Below are 23583 nucleotides of genomic sequence, written 5' to 3' on the forward strand. Positions count from 1 at the left end.
CTTTCAATTTCCAGTAGCCATTTCATTTGCAGACATTACAAAATATATGGTTCGAAAGGAATTTGGACACCATGCAGTCCTAAATATATTTGAATAAGAAAGCTCCCAACAACAACAAAAAAAACCAAGTGGTGATCCACTTTCTGTTGGAAGACACTTCTAGTAAGGCAGAACTCACTATCTCCTTATTCCCACTCAACAACCCCCAGCCTTTTCTCACAATGAGACCATTGGTATTTTAGTTAACACATCTGTGAGGTCAGTGTCAATTTAGTGGAGATTCTTCCTATAAACTCAATCCCCTTTAAAAAAAGAAGTTTATAATCAAGAGAGGTGAGAAGGAAATCATCACAACATGGAAAGATTTGGAACAGTAATACATAGTTAAGAAAAAAATAGTTCATACTGCTCTCTTGTTTGATAAGTAAAAAGGGTAGTGGAGACTTATACTGGACTATATATATGTATATACTGAGACTGAACCTATTAAAGATTCCCTTCTGAGGAAATTTAATGTTGAATTGTAACAATGTCTGTAGTAAAGCATGTATTAACACAAGTCAAGGAGGCAGTTCAGAATATCATGGTCTCTTTTGCAATTTCCTCAGATCCTTCGTTTAGACTAGCTAGAAGGCTGTTATAAAGGAATTGGTATGCCTTAATCCTAGTGGTCCAAGCCAAAAGGAATAAGTGAGAAAGATTACATGCCAGTAGGATTTTGGACTAAAGAGATGACTGGACAGGTCCACTGATTAGATAATACTGATCTCTCTACTATCTTGAGTCATAATCTCCACTTCCTTCTATAAACATGTTGGGACTTCCACCACATATTGGTTGAAATGAAAATAGCTTATAACTGACAGAACCAGACCTGGGGACTCTATCCTCTTGAACTGCCTTGATCAGGAGATAATTAATATATCAACTAAGCTACCAGAGAAGATGGTCATTTGAGTTATCAAACCACTTACAGAGTGGTCTCCAACTTGGTCATAGCTAAAGGACAAAAACAATGCATGAGTCATGTTGTATTACTATTCTCACCCCACCAAGTATGTATGTGGTGAGAGGGCACCCTCAACTCATTCACTGGTGACTAAAGAAGGGGATAGAAAGTCAACCTCATATTCTGGATGAAGGGTCAGTGTGGCTACTTGTCATCAAGACCGCTAGGGAACAGCTCAATAATGTAGTGATATATAGTTATATACTAACAGAGACAGTGGGTACTGGACTAGCCTTATATGATCAGCTATGGGGGGAAAAATGACAGTAAATGACAGAAACTTTTGGGTAAAGGAATCTGGGGGATTGTTGTAGATGGATTTTGGGGATACGGTCAGATGTGATACCAATTCATTATTTTGGGGCAGTATCAGGGTTTCTACAGTGTGGGTTGAAAGGACTGGCAGTTATCCCTGACCAGGCCAGAGCCTGATCTGGGTCCAGCACATAGATTTCTTAGACACAGAGATGGATAAAGTTAATGGAAGATGTAGTTTATTTCCACAGAGAGGTCTGAAGGGAAAGGGGGAATCCCTGCTATTTTTACTAGCTAATACCTCAGATCCAAACCTTCTCATGAAGGGCCTTCAGAGATTTGATGGTCTACACTTGTCACCCTCACCTCTCTAACTGTACTCAGACCCTGTTCTAGCTATCTTGCACTAAACAACCTCTCTTGATTATTAGTAGAGATGCTGGTCTGTGACAGATTAGACAGGAACCTAAGGGTAGATCCCAGGTCCAACTGGACCCAGACCTCTGCTTACTGACAATGCAGATAGCTGGGTCCTGGTTCAGGTTAGTGTCATATTCACAGGATCTTCTTTCAAGGAAATACATTAACAAGGACAGCAACACGGAGAAGATCTGAAACCTTAGGACTTGGCAGTCATTCCTTCTAGGTTTATATCTAGTGAGAGAGCTAACATGTGATTTTTAGATTCTCTCCATCTTGCTTGGTTTAGCACCCAGGAATGTGCACACCCACATTACATGGTCATGTGCTAGCAAATGACAAATCAGAAACATCAGACAGACCCCCTGGGCTGACCTAAGTCAAGCTAAGCTATCATTGGTACAGATGAGATGCAGGAAAGTGACGTAAAACCATCTATATAAGGCACGTCACTTCCTCTCTCTCCCTCTTTCCCCGCAGAGGCAACTCTGGCTTGCAGCATCCTAAGCTTTCTGACATCTTGGCATGGTGGCAGCTATTTGTCTGGGTTTGGCAGTGATTTTGCCCTTGAGCTGATTCAGGCTCAGACATCTTGGCTGAGCCCTTTTGGAGTTCAGGTTGGTTCCTTCCTCCTTACTTTCTAGAGCCTCTAGTCTTCTTTCTGGCACTAGCAAGGCGTGAGAACTCCTACTCCCTTTCCTTCTTCCTTCTTCTTAATCTCTTTCCACTATATCAATTAAATCACCATAAATTTCCAGCTGACTTGGGTATTTTATTATTTGGGATTTTCCCCAACAACCAATTAAATTTAGATTTTAAGTCACAACGCTAAAATTATCTTTACAAACATCCCCTGAGTTCCACCTTAACTCTTCCTTCCAGCATTCCAGAATCTTCCATTATGAATCTTAAAAACTGCTCAGACTGTACCTTAGAAGATTTGGTTAAGCTATCCCCCTATTGTAACAATGGAGGTACTTAATCAGGAATGTATTGAGAACTTTTAAAAATTACTCCACCCTGCTCAGACAGTACCTTAGGAGAAGATAAAGTTGTAAACTCCTGATTGAACAATGAAAGTCCCTAACTCATATTGATAGTGAAGCAAAAACCCTAAGCTAGGTAGTCTATTTTTAGATCTAACATAAAAGGATGCTAAGCACCTATAAAGGTTAAATTAATCACTAAAAGGTCAAGCAACTTACAAAAGTCAAGCTTAACAAAAGAGGTGTGAAGTACTCAGAAGATATAATCTACCCAGAGAAGGTGAGAACCAAAGAAGATGAGAACTAAGAATGGGCAGTCCTGGGAAAAAGCATCTACTGTGATTGATAGATGTGAAAATCTAGGGGAGGTGACATAAGAGAAAATTTCTTTAAAAGGAGAATTCAGTTCAGTTTGGTTTTAGTTCAGTTTGGAAGCTGAATTGGAGGAGGTCAGGAGTTCAGAGGGGGTTCTCTGAACTCAGTTCAGGAGTTGAGGATTTCAGTGAAGGACTAGAGCTTGCTTGGGATGATCTTGTGGCGAGTGATAAAGACTGACTAATCTCCCTTAAGCCTCCTCAGGCCTAGGCCCTTTCTACTATTCTCTCTCTCTCTCTCTCTCTCTCTCTCTCTCTCTCTCTCTCTCTCTCTCTCTCTCTCTCTCTCTCTCTTTAATTCCTTCATTTATATTAATTAAAATCTCCATAAAACCCAGTTGACTTGGGTATTTTCATATTTGGGAATTTTCCCATGGTGACCACTTATTTTTGATTTAAATCAAGATACTAAAAATTATCTTTACAGTTTGGCTGAAACCTTTATAGTTTTGGCAATTCACAGTCTTGGAAACCCACATTTTTTCAATTACACCAACTTCAGGTCTCATGCATCTGTCCTCTGCACAACTTCCTCTCTCCTCCTATATACTTATCTCTTCCCCATAACAGAACACATAGCTAATGTAAAAATTAAGATAAAAGTTATATATGTCACAGAACAAATAAATGATAATCAAGCAAGAGAAAATGGAAAAAGAAGACAGGTCACATTAGCAAATTAAGAAAGGAAGAGGTGAAGGAAGACAGTGAAAGATGCCAGGTGCTAATAAAATGGGCACATTGGATTAACCATTTTTAGTGGACACAAAGTCCACTAAAACCTGGATTAAATATGAAAGTGGACTAAAGATAGGAAAAATATTCAGTCTACTGTATTGTTTTTTTTCCCAGTTGTCCTGGATTAGACCACTATCAAAACTGTTGCCAGAATCCATTGCCAAAGGCTGGATTCTAGGAATAGTCTGGCAGATAGGTGTAGGTACACTTAAAATAAGCTTTAAAAAATATATTGTCTAACCACAATCTGCACATACACAGGGCAAGGTTTCATTTAACCCTGTATAGGGGCATATTCAGACTCTACTATTGAAGGGCTAGCATTATTAATTAGCTTTAATGGCTAGTAGGTAATAATTGAGGATGAATAAAAATTCTATTCAAGACTCATAAGGTCAAGGCCTGGGCAGAGGTTCAGGGAACTATGTGGAGTTTTAACCTAACTTCAAATCCTCAGGCTGTGGGAAGTATCTAAAAAATTAAATTAAATTAAATTAAATTTTAAAAAAAGAATGGAAGCTCTGAGGACAAAGCCTATCAATTAAAAAAGATAATAGAATTTCAGTAAGGCAATTAAGTAAGAGCCCTATGAGAAATCATCTCATGCCTTTATGTAAATTTAGAATTGTAGTATAATCTTCTGTTGATTCAGATGAAAAAGGATGGGATGCTACTTCCTGTGGAAATTTAATATTGGATTAGGATATTTTTTGTGAAATAAGTTTCCCTTTAGCACACCCAGCCATTCCCACCTTAAGCTCCCATAAGAACAGTGTTATTCTAAGATCATAATGAAACAGTTTCTACTCCAGGCTATGAAAATGGGTTGGGACCTCCCTTCTTTTGTTAAGATCTTAGAACAGGATTAAGGTCAGGGTTGAGCAATAGTGGTGAATTCTGACCCTCTGGAGAGATTAAGGGAAGTCAGAAGACTCTGGCTCCCAGCCACATTTTAAGGAAAAAAGGCTGGCATCTTCCTTTTATGGACAAAGACCTGCCTCTTGAGGTATATAAGTCCACCTCCTCAGTAGCTACTTATAAATCACAGATGTCTTTGGATGTCAAGGGTAGGGACTGAGTGGTAAACTCACAAATGATACATAAACCTTCTTCTGAGGGGGGAATTCTCTTCTTTCAACCTGCCAAATTGTGGAGAGAGTTAATTGACCAACTAAGGATGTCTTGAATGGTTAATTATAAATAATTTTAAAATGAAAAAATCATTTACATAATAAATCAAAATGTATCAGAATATATCTTTTCAGGTAATTCCAGTTGAATTTATTGAGACAGGAAATCAGAATACAGGATGGATCTCAAGTACACCATGGTCTCCTCTTCTTCTTTTCTTTACTTAAAATATCTTTCTTATTCATCTCATTCATTCCTATTTCATAATACTTCTGTTACTTTATATCATCTCATAGCACCCTCTTTCATCTCCTTGAACCAAGATGGAATTTTATTGTTTTATATACAACTGTTCCTTCACATCATTGTCATGACAATAAGGATGTACAATGATATTTATAGACTCACTCTGCTGACTGGAGGATGGTGGTGATTCAGGAGGACCAGAATAAGACACAATTAAATACAGCATCTTCCAATAGGAAGAGAGGGTCATCTATTCTTAGTAAGCTGATGTTGGTTTTCTCCTATGGTACTGCCCTCTAGTGGTCAGTGGGAACAGTGTTATGGACCACAGCTCACCCTCACAACACCAACCTTGATTGTTGCAAGTCAGCAAATTATAGAGAAGACACAGACCTATGTGTATAACTCTTCCCTGAGGTGGATTGATCTGACAGCCAGATGTGAACCATTTAGTCAAGAATAATATAAAAACATTTCTGAGGGCTTTGACCAGAAGTCCTGAGACACAAAAAGGATTTTCTTGTGAACTGTTTTTTCAGCCCTTTGGCAAGTCATTTTTGTTTTATTTTGTCCTCTAGACTAGCTTCTACTGGAGGTATCAGAATACATGCATAGTAAAAATATTGCTTGTTTGAACCCATGACTTTGAGATATCCATTACATCCGGTGAGTAGTAGTTTCCCAGATAGAGTTCAAATAGTACTAAATCCCAGAGGATGTTTCCATTCTCATTAATAAATAACCATTCAAAAGGGACTGTTAGGTGGGCCAGTGGATTGAGAGCCAGGAAAAGAGAAAGATGGTCCTGGGTTCAAATTTGTCCTCAGATACTTCCTAACTATGTGAGCTTAGGCTAATCATTTAACTCCCTCTGCCAAACCTTAACCACTCTTCTGCCTTGGAACCAATATGCTGAGTTGATACTAAGATGGAATGTAAGAGTGTTTTAAAAAAATAATAGCCATTCATTCCCACAATGACCTTGCAACTTCTGATTTCATAGACAAATTATAGGAACAAACTTCATTTTAAGTTTTAATTTATGAACATACATATTATAAAGTTATGAACAAAATCTTCAATAAATCTTTGTAGAACTTTTTTTTGGTAACAAGAATATGAATGTTTATAAACAAATATTCAAGAGTTGCATACATTTTCTCTTAAATCAAAAATATATTGCATTGGAACAGATTTTACTTTAACATAAAAAATAATAATTTATTCTAATATCTACATAAATATGAAAGTGAAGTGGACAAAAACTCACAATCCCAGGCATGCACAGGAAGCCTGCAGGGAAGTAGACAAAAACCATATTCCCAGGCAGCACCTTTGAGTCTCCTCTGGAAGCAGCAGCTTCCCTAGGGACTCAGACACAGTCCACCCTAGTACATATGCCTCTACTGACAACACTGGAATCCTGAGAAACTGCTAAAAGTATAAACACCCTACCTATGTGAGTCTGTATGTTCTGTCCTAGATCCAGGGAGGCTGTTGGATTGCCAGACAAGGCTTATTTCCACAGCCAGGTTGTTGAAAAGAGAAGTCTTTCAGTGACTTCTGGGGGGAATCTTTGGGTTCAAAGGGTATGAATGTGTGAGAGTGTGTCCTGTGGGTTTCTGTTAAGTCTTTGTTTTGTCCCTATGTGGCTAGACATAAGATTCAACAAAAGCAAGAAGTAAGGGAGGAAGAGGCAAAAAGAGTTTGAGACCAGGGGAATTTCTTTCATAGCTGCTATCCCCCACTCCCTCTACCTACATTCTGAACATTCCAAACTCTGCTAGGGCAGGTTTCCCGGGAGAGACTGTACCCACTCCAGCAGCAGGCTTCCAAGAAAAAGAAAGAAAATCTAAGTAAGGAGATTTAAAAGTTCTTTCCTTAAGAAACCCAGTAAAAGAAATATAGGTTTAGGGACTTTAAGGTCCCCTGGCATATGGGAGCACTGCTCCCAAATCACAGACAGAAAAGAAGGAGCAAATGAGAAAGACAGTTTAGGTCAATTACCCTGTGCAGGGAGAAGGGAAAGTTACAAAACAAGAAATTCCAGGAATTCAGATTACTCAGTTAAAGGGACAGCACTCTGAAACTCTTTTACTGAACTTTTTTCACTCCAAATATTTCTTTTTAAGTATGGATCCTAGAACACTGATTTTTTTCTTCCAAAGCAAGCTTGTCACAATGTTATCTGTTTTTCTTTATTGTTGTCTTTGTCACAGTCTCGTTTCTATATATTCTTAAATTGGACACTCACAAAAAGAAAAATGGGGGAGTTGAAAGGTTAAAATAACCACATTAAAAAAAATCCTTGACAGAGGACAAAAGCAAAAATCTGTTCTATGATTTTTCCTCTCTTCCTTTGTGTTATATTTAAAATTAATATCCACCAGGCCATGTTTTCCATAAAGTTTGTTAATATAAAAAGATAGATAAACATAGATTTAAAGTCTTTTCCTTACTCTAAGTTTCACCACATGCAGCCTACCCTCATGCAGGAATCTCTCTTTCCCTCTCACCTCTCTGTTCCAGCCCATACCCAGTGCCAAAAGACCCCAGTGGGCTCTACCCATGCCCTTTTATTTACCTACATGGATGCAGCATTGGCATGTGAAGAATGTTGATGAACCGGGTCGGCAACCTAGGAGGGGGAGGGTATGAAATTCCCTCTACACATTTGGATGGACCCCCAAAGGAGCATATTCAAAGAAATACCAAATTCCCCAAAATCACAAGAGCCCATTTAATGACAATAGCAAACAAACCCACTATCATTAGGATTCACATGAGTTGCTGTGTGACATTAAAAAAAAAAAAAGCAAAACCAAAACTTTGAAGCTCATGGACTTTGAAGCTCATGGATATTTATCACAAGTTATACAGATGTAACCAATCTTTCAAACTTGGCTGAGATATTTTTAACAAAATCTATTACTGCCATCATTCCAAAATTTGGCAGAGGAGCCCAGAAGAAAAAAAAACTATATTGCTTATGAAAACTTTCTGGGTATAAAATGTCCCCCAAAATACAGATCATTCTGGTGAAAGGGTAGAGTAAGCTGAAGTTATTACAAAAATAAAAAACCATCCAGGAGTTACAAATCTCCATTGGAAAATCCTTCCCACTTCCCAAATGAGATTATAACCCATTACAGAGCATCTAAACTGCTTGGGAAACTTCCCTCCTCTGGTATGGGATTGTAGCAGTGTAAAAGGCATGTCTTTATAATATGTCCTATCCATTGCAGTATGGAGGTGAGGACTTCAATAGTGAAAACCACATCAGATGTCTCATCCATTACATTTTTAATATAAGCAGAGGTAGGGAATACAATAGTGCTATTGTACTTCAACTACTAAAGGGATCCTGACCGATTGTTACAAACAACTCAAAGGTAGGCAAATGATCAGTTAGAGGTAGTGGTGCTATTAGATATATGAAAATCACTTCTGAAGACCACTTAAAATGAATTGATATTTTTTAGGTCATTAAATTCTCCAAAGGCTGTATACAGGTTATAACCAGTTTTATGGAGTCCATCCATCATCATCTATGACAACAAAGACATAAAAGGAACAAAAGGCTTTTAAGGCAACGTGATCTTGGTGGGTCTGGTGACAAACCCAGCATTCATAGGGTTTTGCCAGGGAAAAGTGGTTGTGCAAATGCTTTATGGACTTTTATGATGGTATTTTCTCCATTCCAGTCATGGGGGAGGTACAAATGAAGACAATGTAACAGCATATATAGCTAATGGCTAAAACACAGTAGCTGAAAATGACAGTGTAACAGAAGATATTAGATTAGATTAATATATGAACTTAACAAACAAAATTAAATCTTAAAACAGTCAGTAAATACAATATATATGACAGGATACAGGCACTGAATTCAAGAGTCCTTTTCTTCAATTTCAATAGCCACATTACAAAGACTTCTTCATTATTTGGGGGGAACAAACTCCAATAGTTACATCAATAAGGCAATGAGGTCTGAAAAGGCCTAAAATTCACCTCCAGATGTGTTAAGTTCCTCCCCCTCTCTAGTATCATTATCTATCTAGATTCCTTTGGTCATACCTCTCCGGTTCCCTATACCCACACTGGGCATAGTGTGGATGAACCCCATATTGGATGTGTTGCAGAGACTGAGCAGGTCAAAATAATAAGTGCAGGAAGTTGACAAATCCCCATTGGCTGACAAAGTCACAGTTTGGGAGATGGGGGCTGCCTTGCAGCCCCCTGAAAATGAGCCCCCCCCCCCCACTGATCCCCCTCTGTGATTTTTCTCTCTCTCCAATTTCCCTTACTAATGGACTTCTTATGATTATGATTCCCTCCCCAATACAGGAGAAATAATATAAGAACAAATACTTATAGGGTTAACACACATATATCCCAATTTAGTCCCCCCCCTAGATTATTACCCTAAAAAGATTGCATTCACAGAATTAAAACATAAAGATCACTATCCTTTACCCCTCCTTTTTCTCTCTCAAGCAGAGATATGCTTCAAGGCCCCAAATCCAGAACTGACCAAATGCTTGAGCACCATAGTAAATCTTTCCTTACAGCTGACACACTCCTATGAATTTGTTGGTAGATAGAAATGTATAAATGGAGTTTTTAAGCCTTTGGACTTCATCCCCCAGAAATCCCTTAGTATTTCCCCAAATTCCCTTTTCCTGCATCCCTGTGTTTTTCATGATTGTATTTAAGTGCCTGTAACTCCTCCCTCTTTCTCTTTTTGGACCTGTCACTGGGCTGAATTCAGTCAGTTCTTTTGCCCAAGTTATTATTAATAAAACTTTAAAAATATAATACTTAACTATTGAATATTAATTTCAAAACTCACATTTTGTCTTACCACAAAGGGATTATGAATTGTCAAAAACTTTTGAGCACATAGACTTACAGTAAAGATAGTAAGTTTGCCAGTTGCTACCCACCACGAGGGTCCAGTGATGGGGTGTGCCTGAGTTCCTGCCCCATCCTGCCACCTGCCACTGCCTGCTGTTTCTCCTGTCCATCTGCTTGGCCAGCATTCTTCACTGCTCTCTACCCAGCTTGGAGCCTCCTCTTGCCAAGAACAGACCCACCACAACAGCCTGCCAATCCCAGCCATTTTTTTCCACAGAGGGTGATGTATAAAAATCTTTTCACCCCAATCCCTTTCCACACTGTGTGTGTGTGTGTTTCTAGCCTGCCATGGCCATTTTTCAGCATGGAGAAAAGAACCCCACACTCAGAAAGAAAATTCTAATTTTCAAGCAGATTTTTAAAAAACTGATCCTGAACTCATTGTATAGAAGGCTGTTACTAAAGGTTTTTCACAGCAAGGGCAGTTAGTTCCAAATCAGTAGATTTAAAGTCAGTTTTGATGAATAAGCTTGTTTTTCCCCCTTCTTTCTCTTGACCCAAAACACCAAGGAGAAGTATTTTTTCTACCATATGCAAATATGCTATTGTTTTCCCTAGGATTTTTTTGTTCTTTCTGTTTACTATGTAAACAAACCCCATTCAGCATCTTTCATGAAAAAATGCCATTGCAAAGCATGCTTGAAACTATGAAATAACAATTTGAGTTGGTAGAACTAAAAAGTGCAGTTTGGATCTGCTTAATTCTTTTCAAGGGAGTTTTTATTTTCATCGGAGATTTCCCACTTTGTTTCCCTCTCCTCAAGAATATGCCACAAGCTAGACTGCTTAAACTACAAACCAACCTGAAATATTTTAACAAAGTCCTAAAAGTCTTAAATGCTCTGAACATGCAAAGTGGAGATTCTGCCCTGTGCTTCTATGAGAAAATTCAGACCTCTGACAAATGAAATATAAATGAATAATAAATATGGGGGGAGGAGAAGAGATCTGGAATTTTATTGCTAACTATTTTGAGTTTATTCTCCTCCTATATATAATATAGAACAAGTCTATTGGGATTGATAAAAAAGGATTTTGACTGCAATGCAAGCCTGTACCTTCTCATTTGTTTATATTATTGCATTTACTGATTGCTTTAAAGTTTAAATTTTTTAAAGTTTACCTGTATTAATCTAATACTGAATCATTTTAAGCTACTATGTTTTGCCTATATTGATCTTTAATTTGTACCTTTACCTCTACTGAAGAACAAAATATCACTGTATAAACCCATGAACATCTTGCCTAAAACCCTTGTCACTAGAGCCATTGAAGATTACATGTTGCCTTGTTAATTGTCACATAGATGATGATGGATGGATTTCAACAAAACTGGTTAAATTGTGTGCAATCTTTGGAGAATTAAATGAGCAAAGAATTTAAATGGTAATTCTAAGGGGTCTTCAGAAATAATTTTAGTAACTAGTAGTTTCTGAATGGATGGATTTTTTATATTAATACACATATATTATAAAGAATGTTGTATTAAAGATAAATATTAAAGAACAAAGAAATGTTCCTACTAAGGTGTTTATATGAATCAGGAAGCCAAAAAAGAGCTCCTACAAAACACTTCATTTTAATTTACTTCCAGCAAAACAATCTAGATTTCTTAATGATGTTCTAGACCCAAATAAGTTTTACTTTGTTAAAAAATATATTTCCCAAGGTTGAAAATTTTGCTACATCTTTAAAAATTGTGGCAAATATCCACTAGTTTGTAGGTTTTTTAATATCATACAGCAACTTATATGAAATATGATAGTGGATTTGTTTGGGACTTTGGTACTTCTTTGAATGTGCATTATCTACTGCATTACTGCTTTATTCTGAAAATCATTTGTACTTAGACATGGCTGACACAGTGTGTCACTGATTTTAAGCTATATATTTTTGATTTTTAAAACTTTTTTATTATTGTTTTTCCTTGCATGTGGAATATAGTATCTGAGTTTTATTTTTTCTTTCCTTTTTGTATTTGAAGCACATATCAACAATACTAAGAAGATTTTTCTTTGATTTTTAAATTTTTTTGCAGTAATATGTTTTAAATACATTTGTTCTAATATTAATGCATACCCCCAAAAGATTTAGATTATAAAAATGATTCCATTGATTGTTTAAAAGAATTATGGGACTTTGCTTCATGAGTCTGTCTGATTCCAGAAGAAGGGAATATACGGAAGAGCCACTGTACAGTACTAAAGAAACATAGCACCTGCATAGTGCCTATGGAGCACAAGGTCAAAGAGACCAGATCACAGTGGGATTGATGCAATTTTGAGCCAAGACAAGAGGACTTGAATTTCTTTGGGGTTTGAGGATGCAGCTGTTGAACATGTGTTAAAGGCAGGTCTTCCTTGCCCCACATTCTACCATATACCTCCTTTTACTAACATCTAGGCTCCCATTTGCTACTGAAATCTAGTCCCTTTTTCTGTCTTTTGGGTATGGCAAACTTTCTATCGTCCTGGCTACTTATGCATAATTGCTTAAATAATTTTAATTGTGCTCTGATTCAAAGACCTTTATAGATTTTTTTTCCATTTACTTAGATTTTTTTAGACATAAGACTTTTACATTTTGCATTTCATTCACAAGTTATTTTTCTCTTTTATTTGGATTTTTTCAAGGTTTTGATTTTCTTTTGCAAATTGATTCATATACCTCATAGCTCAGTCATGCATCCTTGAGTGATCCCTGTGCTTGTTATTATTCACCTCAGGGGGGCCAAGTTATTGTTGTGACTTTTGATTTAAATTTAATCAATTTTAGGATAAGAAACTTGCTACCTCCCAGAATCCAGAATGTACCATGAAGATAGATGCCTGCAGAGACCACATGCTACACCAGAAGATACAGAGTGAACTTTGGGATGTGAATTGAACTAGGAGGGGTTGAAATGCCTTTGTTTTGAATGTATGCTCTTATGCCAAAGAGGACTGCCCCCAAATTGGCTTTTTGTCAACCTAATAATCCTTGGTTTTCTTCTCTTTTCCTTTTATCCACAAATTATTGCAATCTTTAAGTTGATTATGTTTCCATGATCCTTTTGGGGAAACTGGTTTCCCAATAGGATCATGGGTGGGGGAGGGGTATGTATAAATGAAGATTTTGAGCCTTTGGACTCCATCCCAGAAGTTCCTTAGTATTTCCCAAAATTCCCTTTTCCTGTGTCCCTTCATTTTGCATGATTGTATTTAAGTGACTGTAACTTCTCCCTCTTTCTCTTTTTTGGACCAGCGACTGGGCTGAATTCAAGCAATTCTATTGCCCTAGATATTATTAATAAAAAAAATTTTAAATATAATACTTAATTATTGAATATTAATTTTAAAACTCACAGAAACCAGGCAACATTGTCAGGTGCTTTAAAGTAACACAAGAAAAACAAGTTGTAAATTGATAAAAACCCCAAATCTGGTATGCTTTAAGTTACCTTTTAACCCTGTACTTAGATATGAAATGTTTTGTTATTCATCACCTAAGTAATTGTGACTGATTGTGAAAGCTAATCAAAAGCACAATGATCCTCCCAGGAGGTCAGGGGGTACTAACCTCCAAACTACCCTATTCATGTCATTCATCTCCATCACAAACAGAATTCTTTGTTGTAGTACCATCACAAGATTGTTGATTAAGTGATTTGTTAATGTGTGACATATCCAATTACATGTAGAAGACCACGTATGTAGAAAATTTATTGTGTGCCAAAGAACTATGTACTCACTAACCTATATAATAAATGAACCTATGTGCCATGGCAGAACACTATGTGACACCTATGTATGTGGAACTGAACACATAGTGCTTTTCATTCCATTATTTGACAGAAATCATCACACCTGGACAGAGTAAGCCCAGACCCTCAGAGAGAGACCACTGGATGAATCTCAAAAGATAAGGGTGTATAGGTAGATTAATCTCCCCTCTGAATCTTGAGATTACTAAAGCTAACAACTGCAAGGTATCTAATCAGTACAAGAACCCTCAGGAATGGCAGCAAGAAAAGACATCCTAAAGCTGTAAGCTGCATGGACTTGGTAAGGCTTTCTGGAAATGGGAGCTGTTTGAGATAGGCAGGAAAATGGGCCATGCTTGCAATCTCTACTTCTTGTCTATAGGTGGTATTAGCTTAGTTATGTACTAGCTAGGAGTAAAAGCCTCACAAGAAGTATTTGGGAGAAGAGTACTGTCTCTTCCTCCCCCAGGGATAAAACCAGTGACCCTATGATACCTCAGTCCCCACCTCCACATCCAGGAGCATGGAAACCCCCTGGGTTAGCCAGGCTGGGGTTGGGGTGGATAGAGTGGAAAGGCTGCACCACACTATGTTCCCCTGCTGAAAAGCAGCTAGCACAGGCTTGAGATCAACATTATTGTAGGGAAGGGTAGCCCAACAGATTTTGGATCTCACCCTTCTGGCAGGAAACTCAGGGGATCAACAGTGGAGGCTGAGGTTTATCCCTTTCAGCAAGGAGCCCAAGGCTAAGTCACACAAATGAAAGCAGTGGGCAGTGGGAAGGCAGGAGAGGTGGCCAGTGAAAAACAAAACAAAACAAAACAAAACAAAACAAAACAAAATGGCAGGAACAAGCAGTAGAGCACTAGAAGTGGCATGAGAAAAACATGGCTTTGCAAAATTTATCTACTCCCTATTCTTTACACAAAGGCTTTCTTAACAGAAAATTCAAGGATTCTATCACTTTGTGACTTGCCCAAAATGTAAGATTAAAGTTAATATCCAATAACTCCAAGTATTATATTTTATAAAATTTATTAATGATCACTTGAAGTAGAGAAAATAGAAAGAATCTGAGTAATGAGAAGTTTTCCTGACCACGATTAGGGAAAAGAGCTAGAGAGGACAAGATTACAGAAACTTTATCTCCAAAACGTAAGGATGTAACCTGAGGATAAAAGGGGGATGCTGGGGATCATAGTTCAAGGGTACAGAAATTAATTACACAGTGTGGAAAACACTTGTTCAGAATTTTAAGAGTTTATTTGTCAGCATATCCAAATGCTGGAACTTTTATTTAATCTGTGCATAATTACCACAGTAAAACTGTGATGACTACTATGTGTATTGCTGCTAATATGAACTAAAATTTATAACTGATGAGTACTATGCTAAAGATACAGTGTTTCAATGATGTAATCCTTTAAATCAGGATTCTTTGGAGTTATTGATTAGCACTTGCAGGGATACCAAATGGAATATTTATTTTTCTGATAATAAAAGCAAATCAGAGAAGGTGAAGGGGTATGTTGTGTTTAAATATGGAAGAAAGAGAGATTTTGATCTACAATCCATAAAGCTTGCATATGCAGATTTGTGAAGGGAGAATGGAAGTCATGTTCTGCTTTTTAAGCAGAGGGGTTTTTGAGGAAAAGGAGAGAGAGAGAGAGAGAGAGAGAGAGAGAGAGGAGGTGAAATAGAACAGATAGATGTTCTATTCTCATAATTGGATCTTTGACCTAGGGATACTTTCTAAAATTGAAGCATATGGTTTTTGAAAATCACAAATGCTTCTGGAATTTCTATGGAAAGTTACCTTAGAGAGAAATCCCTGACTGATCTTGTCTTAGTTCCTTCAGATGGCCTAGGGCCAGGATATGATCCAGCCCTGATTTGTATTTACAGTGGAGCTACTCAATTCAACACTTCAGTTCCTCATTTCAGATTTTGTGACTAAAGTATGATATGTTAATTATTGCCAAAATATGTAAGAATAACCATTCAAATGTGGACTCCTAAGCTTTAAGGAATTCATAGAGTGGGCAAATGATTAGCCTTGTAGGATGAGAAAGGCTTGTTTGAGTGTAGGGAAAGTTTTTTGGCTGCTGATAAGCAGAACTTCTCTGAGCTGAAAAGAGTAGACTTGTCATGTACAGGGGGAAAATAAAATTGGCTTCTGGGATGCAATGGTGATGAAGTAGTCAAAGGACAAAGAAAGTCCTATGATAGTTAAAAAGGCAATTCAGGGCTTAATTTGGACTGGACCTTCCTGACCTTTCAGGATGCTAATCCTTCAGTGACACAATGATGGCATGAGCCAATGACAGCCTTGGCCTGTACATGAAGCCACTCACTATGTGTCCCTTGGGATAAAGTTTTTTTTTCCCATGTCTACCTTTTCCTTTGTGACAAATTCCCATAATCAGCACATAATGCAAATTGTGAAATTAGGATTTCCATTTCCCCAAACAATCTATTGGGATAATAATTGAAAATTATAAAATTGTTAGGGAACATACTTTGAGAACTAGGTAGAGTTATTAATAACAGATTTGTATTGCAGCCTTAATTTGTCCCAATTGAAGTTTGGATCTTAAGCTTGGAAATAACCAAAAATTTTCTGGGTTTCCTCCAGAATCTGGGTTAAAGAAATTAATCTGTAAAATATTGTTACTCAAGTGTTCATAGATGCTATGTAAATGTGGGCTTTGTGAAAGGATACTCTTTATCAGAAACATCTGTGGAAAGGAAACAACACTGACAGTTTGTGGGGGAAGGGCAGTTGGGAGTGCAGTTGGGTCTTGTGACTAGCACTTCCTTCCTGCTGTGTGGAACTTGCTTCCTGGGGTTGGAGGAGAGAGGAGCTTGTTCAGCCTGTCTGGAGTGGCATGCTCTTCTTGGTTCCGCCAGAAGATTCAGGCCCATTCATCTCTGAAGATCAGACCTTGTTGCTTTGTGTGTACTGCTAAGATTCTGAATTAGAACAACCGAGAGTAGATGTGAGTGGGACAAACTCTCCACCAGCCTCTGGGGCCTGGCCTCAGGTCTGAAGCTGAGAAAAAACTCCAATCCCAACTAGTTATTAAACTTTATATTATTTGAATTCGCAGTCAGATAAGTGGACTATCTTTTCTGGTCATAGAGGGAGCTGAAAATCAGTTCAGTCATCAAGGCAAAACAGACCTTATCGGACCCCTGTTTCTTCTCAGCAGGGGGTATCTCCCTCCTTTGCCTCTCCAAGCAATATTCCTTCTCTCCTCAACTCCTCCATACCCCATATAAACCTCCCATTATTATCCCCCATTTTTCCAATCCCATTTCCTTTCCCAATAAATATTACACATCACATACTATCTCTGCAAATAACTTAGGAATCAAATTTCCTAAAGGAATCCATTCTTGTCAGAAGATGATTTCTGAAGATGGAATCTGTTGGCTAAAATACCCAAATTAAGGTTTAATATAAATTTCTATTGTATTATTCTTCTTTGTTCATATGTTGCCCTAATTTTTTTTTCCCCAGTCCTGGTTTCTACATTTCTTCCTGTGGTACTAACTCTGCCCCTTGTGACCTGTCTGCAAGTCAAAGGAAACAGTCGTTTGACACGTCCAACCCCCAGATCTCAGAGTCTTCAAATCCCCAGCTACTAGGACCCAGGCATTTGCTAGGGACACGCCCCTGAAGAGCCTGTGCCCATATCCCCTCCCTCCCCCTCTCATGGATTTGTCGCCCCTTATTAGCTATGAAGAAGCTACAGAAGACTGAGACCCTGTTCCCTTAGATATTTGGAGAGGGGGAAACATGGCATGGGATATTGTAGCCCCACATTGTAGAAGTATTTCAGGCAAACTATAGGCAGGAAAACTCCTTTGCTCCCACTATGTACCCTTACCTGATGCTGAATCAAAGGTTCAACTCAGTTACTAGTAGAGTGGGAATTGCGATGGGACAGTGAAGCCCCCTTGCCCTGTGGTATCAGATAGACTCTGATGTCATGCTGTGGTGGGGGGTGGGGGGTTAGGATTAGAAGTCTGGGCTACCCTCAGATCTTATAAACCAATTATTTTGATTATTAGGACCCCAGCCAACATAGGCTGGTTGGCTGGCCGGACATTGGGACTCTGGCTGTATTTTACCAGAAGAGATCTGGGGACTGATTTTACAATGCAAAAAGTGGCTGATAAGTTACTGCCCTCTCCTGTTGGCCTGGACAGAGGCATCCTTGCACAAGTCAGACTGGCACGACAGTCTCCACACCTAGGCAACCTACCAAGGCTGCAGACAGACACTCCCAGAAGAGCAATCCCTCCTCAACATGCTCTCAACAGTCTTCACCTTCTTGAATAGCAGGGCCCCCGATCCTGTCTGACTGTTGGCTCTCTTTGAATCTTCAGCTACCTTATTATATTGGCATGGGGGTCAGTGGACTGTGATTTCCTCCTCCCCTCCTGACCCTCTGGATGTCACCTTCATCTCAGACCACGAGTCCAAAACTCAGTGTAAATGGGGACATGAGCCTATCCTTACTCTGGGAGATCTACAGGAAAATGGCAATCGCTTTCTGGACCCCAGGGCAGATATTATCTGCTCTTTTCTTTTTTTTTTTAAACCCTTACCTTTCATCTTAGAATCAATATTGTGTATTGGCTCCAAGGCAAAAGAGTGGTAAGGGCTAGGCAATGGGGGTCAAGTGACTTGCCCAGGGTCACACAGCTGGGAAGAGTCTGAAGCCAGATTTGAACCTAGGACCTCCTGTCTCTAGGCCTGACTCTCAATCCACTGAGCCACCCAGCGGTCCCCATCTGCTCTTCTCATGCTCCTTACTATTCAAGCACTGTCAGTGCATCCAACACTGATCCTTCAGATATATGGTATTGGAAGCACTCCCCTGGTATGTGATTCAATACTGGCATTACTCCTGTTTGTCACCTGAAACCCTGGAGTCACAAGATGCTGGGGGAAACTCAATGATTTTCATTCTATTTCATATTATTTCAGGTTTACTATTATTCAGTGGAGGGAGGCAGGGAACATTTTGAGGTGAAGCAGACTGAGGGACCCCCTCCAGCCTTGCCCGGTTTTGTTGGGTGCCCATTATTATTCTAATCATGGTGGTGTAGCAAGGGAAGGTAGAAGTTGCAATTGATTGGCAGGTCTTAAGACTTCGAATCTTTCCTGAGCTGGTAGGGTCAGAGTTCTAAGCTTCCAGGGAGTCTGGACCTGATGGTGAAGCCTGAATGCGTGTACCTGGACTGTACCTAGACAAGATCATCTTGGAAGCTGACTGCCTCCAAAATAAACAGCAAGGCTGAGAGGAAGATTTCCCATACATTTCTGGTGAACAGAGTGAAGGAGTCTTCTCTCTATTCTCTGGGACATCTGAGGACCCAACAGCTGGATTCCTGTTACCTACCTGTCAAGGACTCTGTGAGATTCTGGTCTCTGCTGGATTTACTCCTTAGTAATTTGTAGTTTAGGTTTAGCTAAATTAAGATTATTGATATTTATTACCTGGGTGGGGTATTAGTAGTAGGACTTTCCTAATCCCTTATAATTCCTTTTACCCTTATTTAATTAAATATACCCCTGTTATATATTTATTTATGTTATCTTCTGTTTCCCTTCCCTAAAACCTTCCCTAATCCCTTACTATAATAGTGGGTCTTGGTATTAGAGAGTCTGCTGCTTTGAGTACTACAACCCTGATTTAAGGGAATAAAGTCATTAGTCATGAGTGTGTTAGAATTAAATTAATAACTCCAGGTCCTTATTTTTATGGTGTTTGTTAATAATCACTTGAAACAGAAAAAAGCAGATATGTAGAGATTTAAGCCTAATCTAACCTAACTCAGACCTCATGGTTCTCCACATGGCTGGCTGACTCAGCCATAGTGCTCCACTTCCACCTCCAAGGGAATAGAGACCCCAGACCTATCTCTCCCCACACCTTTATACTTTCTCTTGACATAATCTTTAGTTCTGAGCCATGTTCCTAGGGCTTTTCACCTGTGACCTGTTTGGAGCATTCACAAGACATCCAGCCATGCAGCAAGGTGGGGAAAAGGGGGGGGGGGGATTCTATCTACATAATCCCCCCTGCAATTCTATTGGGAGACAAGCATGTTGAAATCTCCCAGATTCATATGCCTAGCCTCCCCAGTGAATCATTTCACATACCCAGCTTATACCTCTAAAGACCTTTCTTGACTAGAAGTGCATAACATATTGCACTTTACAAAGGAGAAATTTCAAGAATATGGGGATAAGAGGGAAAGAAAAAAGAAAGAAAACAAAAAATGATTGATAGACACATTGAGAAACCACCAATTGGGAACCATTTCCCTTTGGCATAAGAGTTTACATTCAGAATAAGTATGTTCAGCACCCTTCCATTATACCCCAAAGTTCATTCTGGGTCTTTTGATACAATGTGTGGTTTCCACACGCATTCTTATGGCACGTTCTCCAAAAAGATCCACTTTCTTGATTTAGGGTATTGGCAAGTTTATTTTCCTGAAATTTCTCTAAAAGATTTTTTGTTTTTGTGTTTTAAAATTTTATTCAGTCTAATACCAGTCAAATTACCAAAGGATTTTTTTCTAGCACTTAAAATTATAATAAAATTTATCTGGAGGAATTTAAGATCAAGAGTCTTAAGGGAAATAATGAAAAAACATAGGGAAGAAAAGCATGAATAATAGTCATAATTATAGTAACTAATATTTTTATAATGTTTAAGGTATGTTTAGTGCTTTAACAACTTATCATTTGGTTCTCAATAATTTCCTCTGTGAGAGAAATACTCAATTATTTACAAATAAGGAAATTGAGGCTAAGAAAGATTTTGATTAAAGCAATGAAATCAAATTTACACTGATAACACTATTGTCATATACCAATCTCTTGGTATTTAATTGGTTCATCTGCTGACATAGCAATGATACCTTTTTGTTTAAATAACGGTTTACAATCTTTCTAAATCATTTAACATATAAGATTTCATTTGGCCCTCTTAATATACATTCAAGAGAGTGGAGAATGAATTATCAACCCCATTTGACAAAGGATGAAAAAACTACAGCAAGGTGATTTGTTAAAGGTTAAACAGCTAGTTAAAATAAAAGTAAAGAGCCGAATTCAGCTGGATGTCATGGGATACATTGCTTACCAGGAGTACAAAATTTAGAGGGATGAGGTAATAGTGATGCTATTTGGACAGAAAGGAAGATGACAAACATGGCAACATTTGGTAGATTTATGCTTTTTTTTTTCTTGGAAAATTTTATGTAATTAGTCAATTTAGAATACTTTTCCTTCATTACAAAATCATGTTCTTTCCCTCACCTCCTCCTATATACAATGTGCAGCTCCATTGGGTTTTACATGTGTCCTTGATCAAAGCCTATTTCCATATTATTGATGTATGCATTAGGGTGGCCATTTAGAGTCTATATCCCCAATCATATCCCCATCAATCTTTGTGATCAAGCAGTTGTTTTTCTTCTGTATTTCTACTCCCACAGTTTTCCTCTGAATGTGGATAGCATTCTTTCTCATAAATCCCTCCAAATTGTTCTGGATCATTGCATTGCTACTAATAGAGAAGTCCATTACATTCGATTGTACCACAGTGTATCAGTCTCTGTGTATAATGTTCTCCTGGTTCTGTTCCTTTCACTCTGCATAAAGTCCTAGAGGTCGTTCCAATCCACATGGAATTCCTCCAGTTCATTATTCCTTTTAGCACAATAGTATTCCATCACCAACATATACCACAATTTGTTCAGCCATTCCCGAAGTGAAGGGCATGTCCTCATTTTCCAATTTTTTGCCACCACAGAGTGAAGCTATGAATATTCTTGTACAAGCCTTTTTCCTTATTATCTCTTTGGGGTACAAACCCAGCAGTAGTATGACTGGATCAAAGGGCAGACAATCTTTTAGAGCCCTTTGGGCATAGTTCCAAATTGCCCTCCAGAATGGTTGGATCAATTCACAACTCCAACAGAAATGTATTAATGTCCCAATTTTCCCACATGCCCTCCAACATTTATTACTTTGTTTTGCTGTCATGTTAGGGATTTAGAAAACTTTTTCATGTTGCTTATTGATAATTTTATTTCATCCTGTGAAAATTGCCTATTCGTGTCCCTTGCCCATTTATCAATGGGAGAATGGCTTCATTTTTTTGTACAATTGATTTAGCTCTTTATAAATTTGAGTAATTAGACCTTTGTCAGAGATTTTTGTTATGAAGATTTTTTCCCCAGTTTGTTGCTTCCCTTCTAATTTTGGTTGCATTGGTTTTGTTTGTACAAACCCTTTTTAATTTATTGTAGTCAAAATTATATTTTTTACATTTTGTAATTTTTTCTAACTCCCACTTGGTCTTAAAATCTTTCCTTTCCCAGAGATCTGACAAGTATACGATTCTATGTTCACCAAATTTACTTGCAGTTTTCTTCTTTATATTCAAGTCATTCACCCATTCTGAGTTTATCTTGGTGTAGGGTATAAGATATTGATCTAAACCTAATCTCTCCTATACTATTTCCAATATTCCCATCAGTTTTTTGTCAAACAGTGTATTTTTGTCCCCAAAACTGGGATATTTCTGTCTTGCTGAGGTCATTTACCCCAACTCTATTCCACTGATCATCCCTCCTATCTCTTAGCCAGTACCATATTGTTTTGATGACCACTGCTTTATAGCACAAATTTATGATCTGGTACTACTAGGCCACCTTCCTTCACATGTTTTTTTCATTATTTCCCTTGATATTCTTGATCTTTTGTTCTTCTGAATGAACTTTATTATGTTTTTTTTTTCTAATTCAGTAAAAATGTTTCTTGGTAGTTTGATCAATATAGCATTAAATAAGTAAATTGGTTTAAGTAGGATTGTCATTTTTATTATGTTAACTCATCCTACCCATGAGCAATTAATGTTTTTCCAATTATTTACATCTAGTTTTAATTATGTGGAAAGTGTTTTGTAGTTGTGTTCATATAATTCCTATGTTTGTCTTAGAAGATATGTTCCTATGTATTTTATATTATCTAGGGTGATTGTAAATGGAATTTTTCTTTCTAACTCTTGCTGCTGAGAAGTCTTGAAAATATATAGAAATGCTGATGACTTATGTGGATTTATTTTGTACCATGCAACTTTGCTAAAGTTGTTGATTATTTCATTTAGCTTTTTAGTTGATTCTCTAGGATTCATTAAAAAAAGATATGCTATAGTAGTACACAGAGAGCTGGCCTTGGAAAAAGGAAGACTTGAGTTCAAATTCTCCCTTAACCATTTACTAATTGTGAGTGATACTGGATAAGTCATTTCACTTGATTCTGCCTTGGTTCCTTGATCTAAAAAATGTGGATAATGACAATGCTACATTCACAGGGTCGTTGTGAGGATAAAATAAGATAATGTTTTATTCCATTTTAATGAATATTTATAAAGGGCTTTGTAAGCTTTAAAAATGTTATACAAATGCTAGCTATTTAAAGTGGCTGAGACAAAAAAAAATTAACTTCCGGACTCTTTAAACTATCTTCCCTATCCATTTATGTTCCTGTTTGTCACACCTCTGGAATCTCTCATAGTCAGGGAGAATTCCTCAATGAACATAGTGTGGAGGAATCCCAAATAGGATGTATTTTAGGGCCTGTGTTGACCCAAACAGCAAGGGAGACGTATTTCTCCCCTAAATCTCAGGCAAGACAATTGCAAGGACCAGTGCACCTAAGAATGGTAAGAA

At 37.9% G+C, this 23583-nt stretch overlaps 1 protein-coding gene across 1 annotated transcript in view; it reads right to left on the reverse strand.

Annotated features, from left to right (window-relative positions):
• LOC100023930 (probable E3 ubiquitin-protein ligase TRIML1) overlaps positions 1-23583 on the reverse strand; it is a 54066-nt gene that overhangs the window by 20836 nt on the left and 9647 nt on the right. Inside the window, exon 7 of the mRNA XM_056803810.1 lies at positions 975-999. Within this exon, the coding sequence (XP_056659788.1) occupies positions 975-999 (25 nt within the window). The remainder of the gene's footprint in view (positions 1-974; positions 1000-23583) is intronic.

The sequence above is a fragment of the Monodelphis domestica genome, chromosome 6 (assembly GCF_027887165.1).
Source record: "Monodelphis domestica isolate mMonDom1 chromosome 6, mMonDom1.pri, whole genome shotgun sequence".
NCBI classification, from domain to species: domain Eukaryota; kingdom Metazoa; phylum Chordata; class Mammalia; order Didelphimorphia; family Didelphidae; genus Monodelphis; species Monodelphis domestica.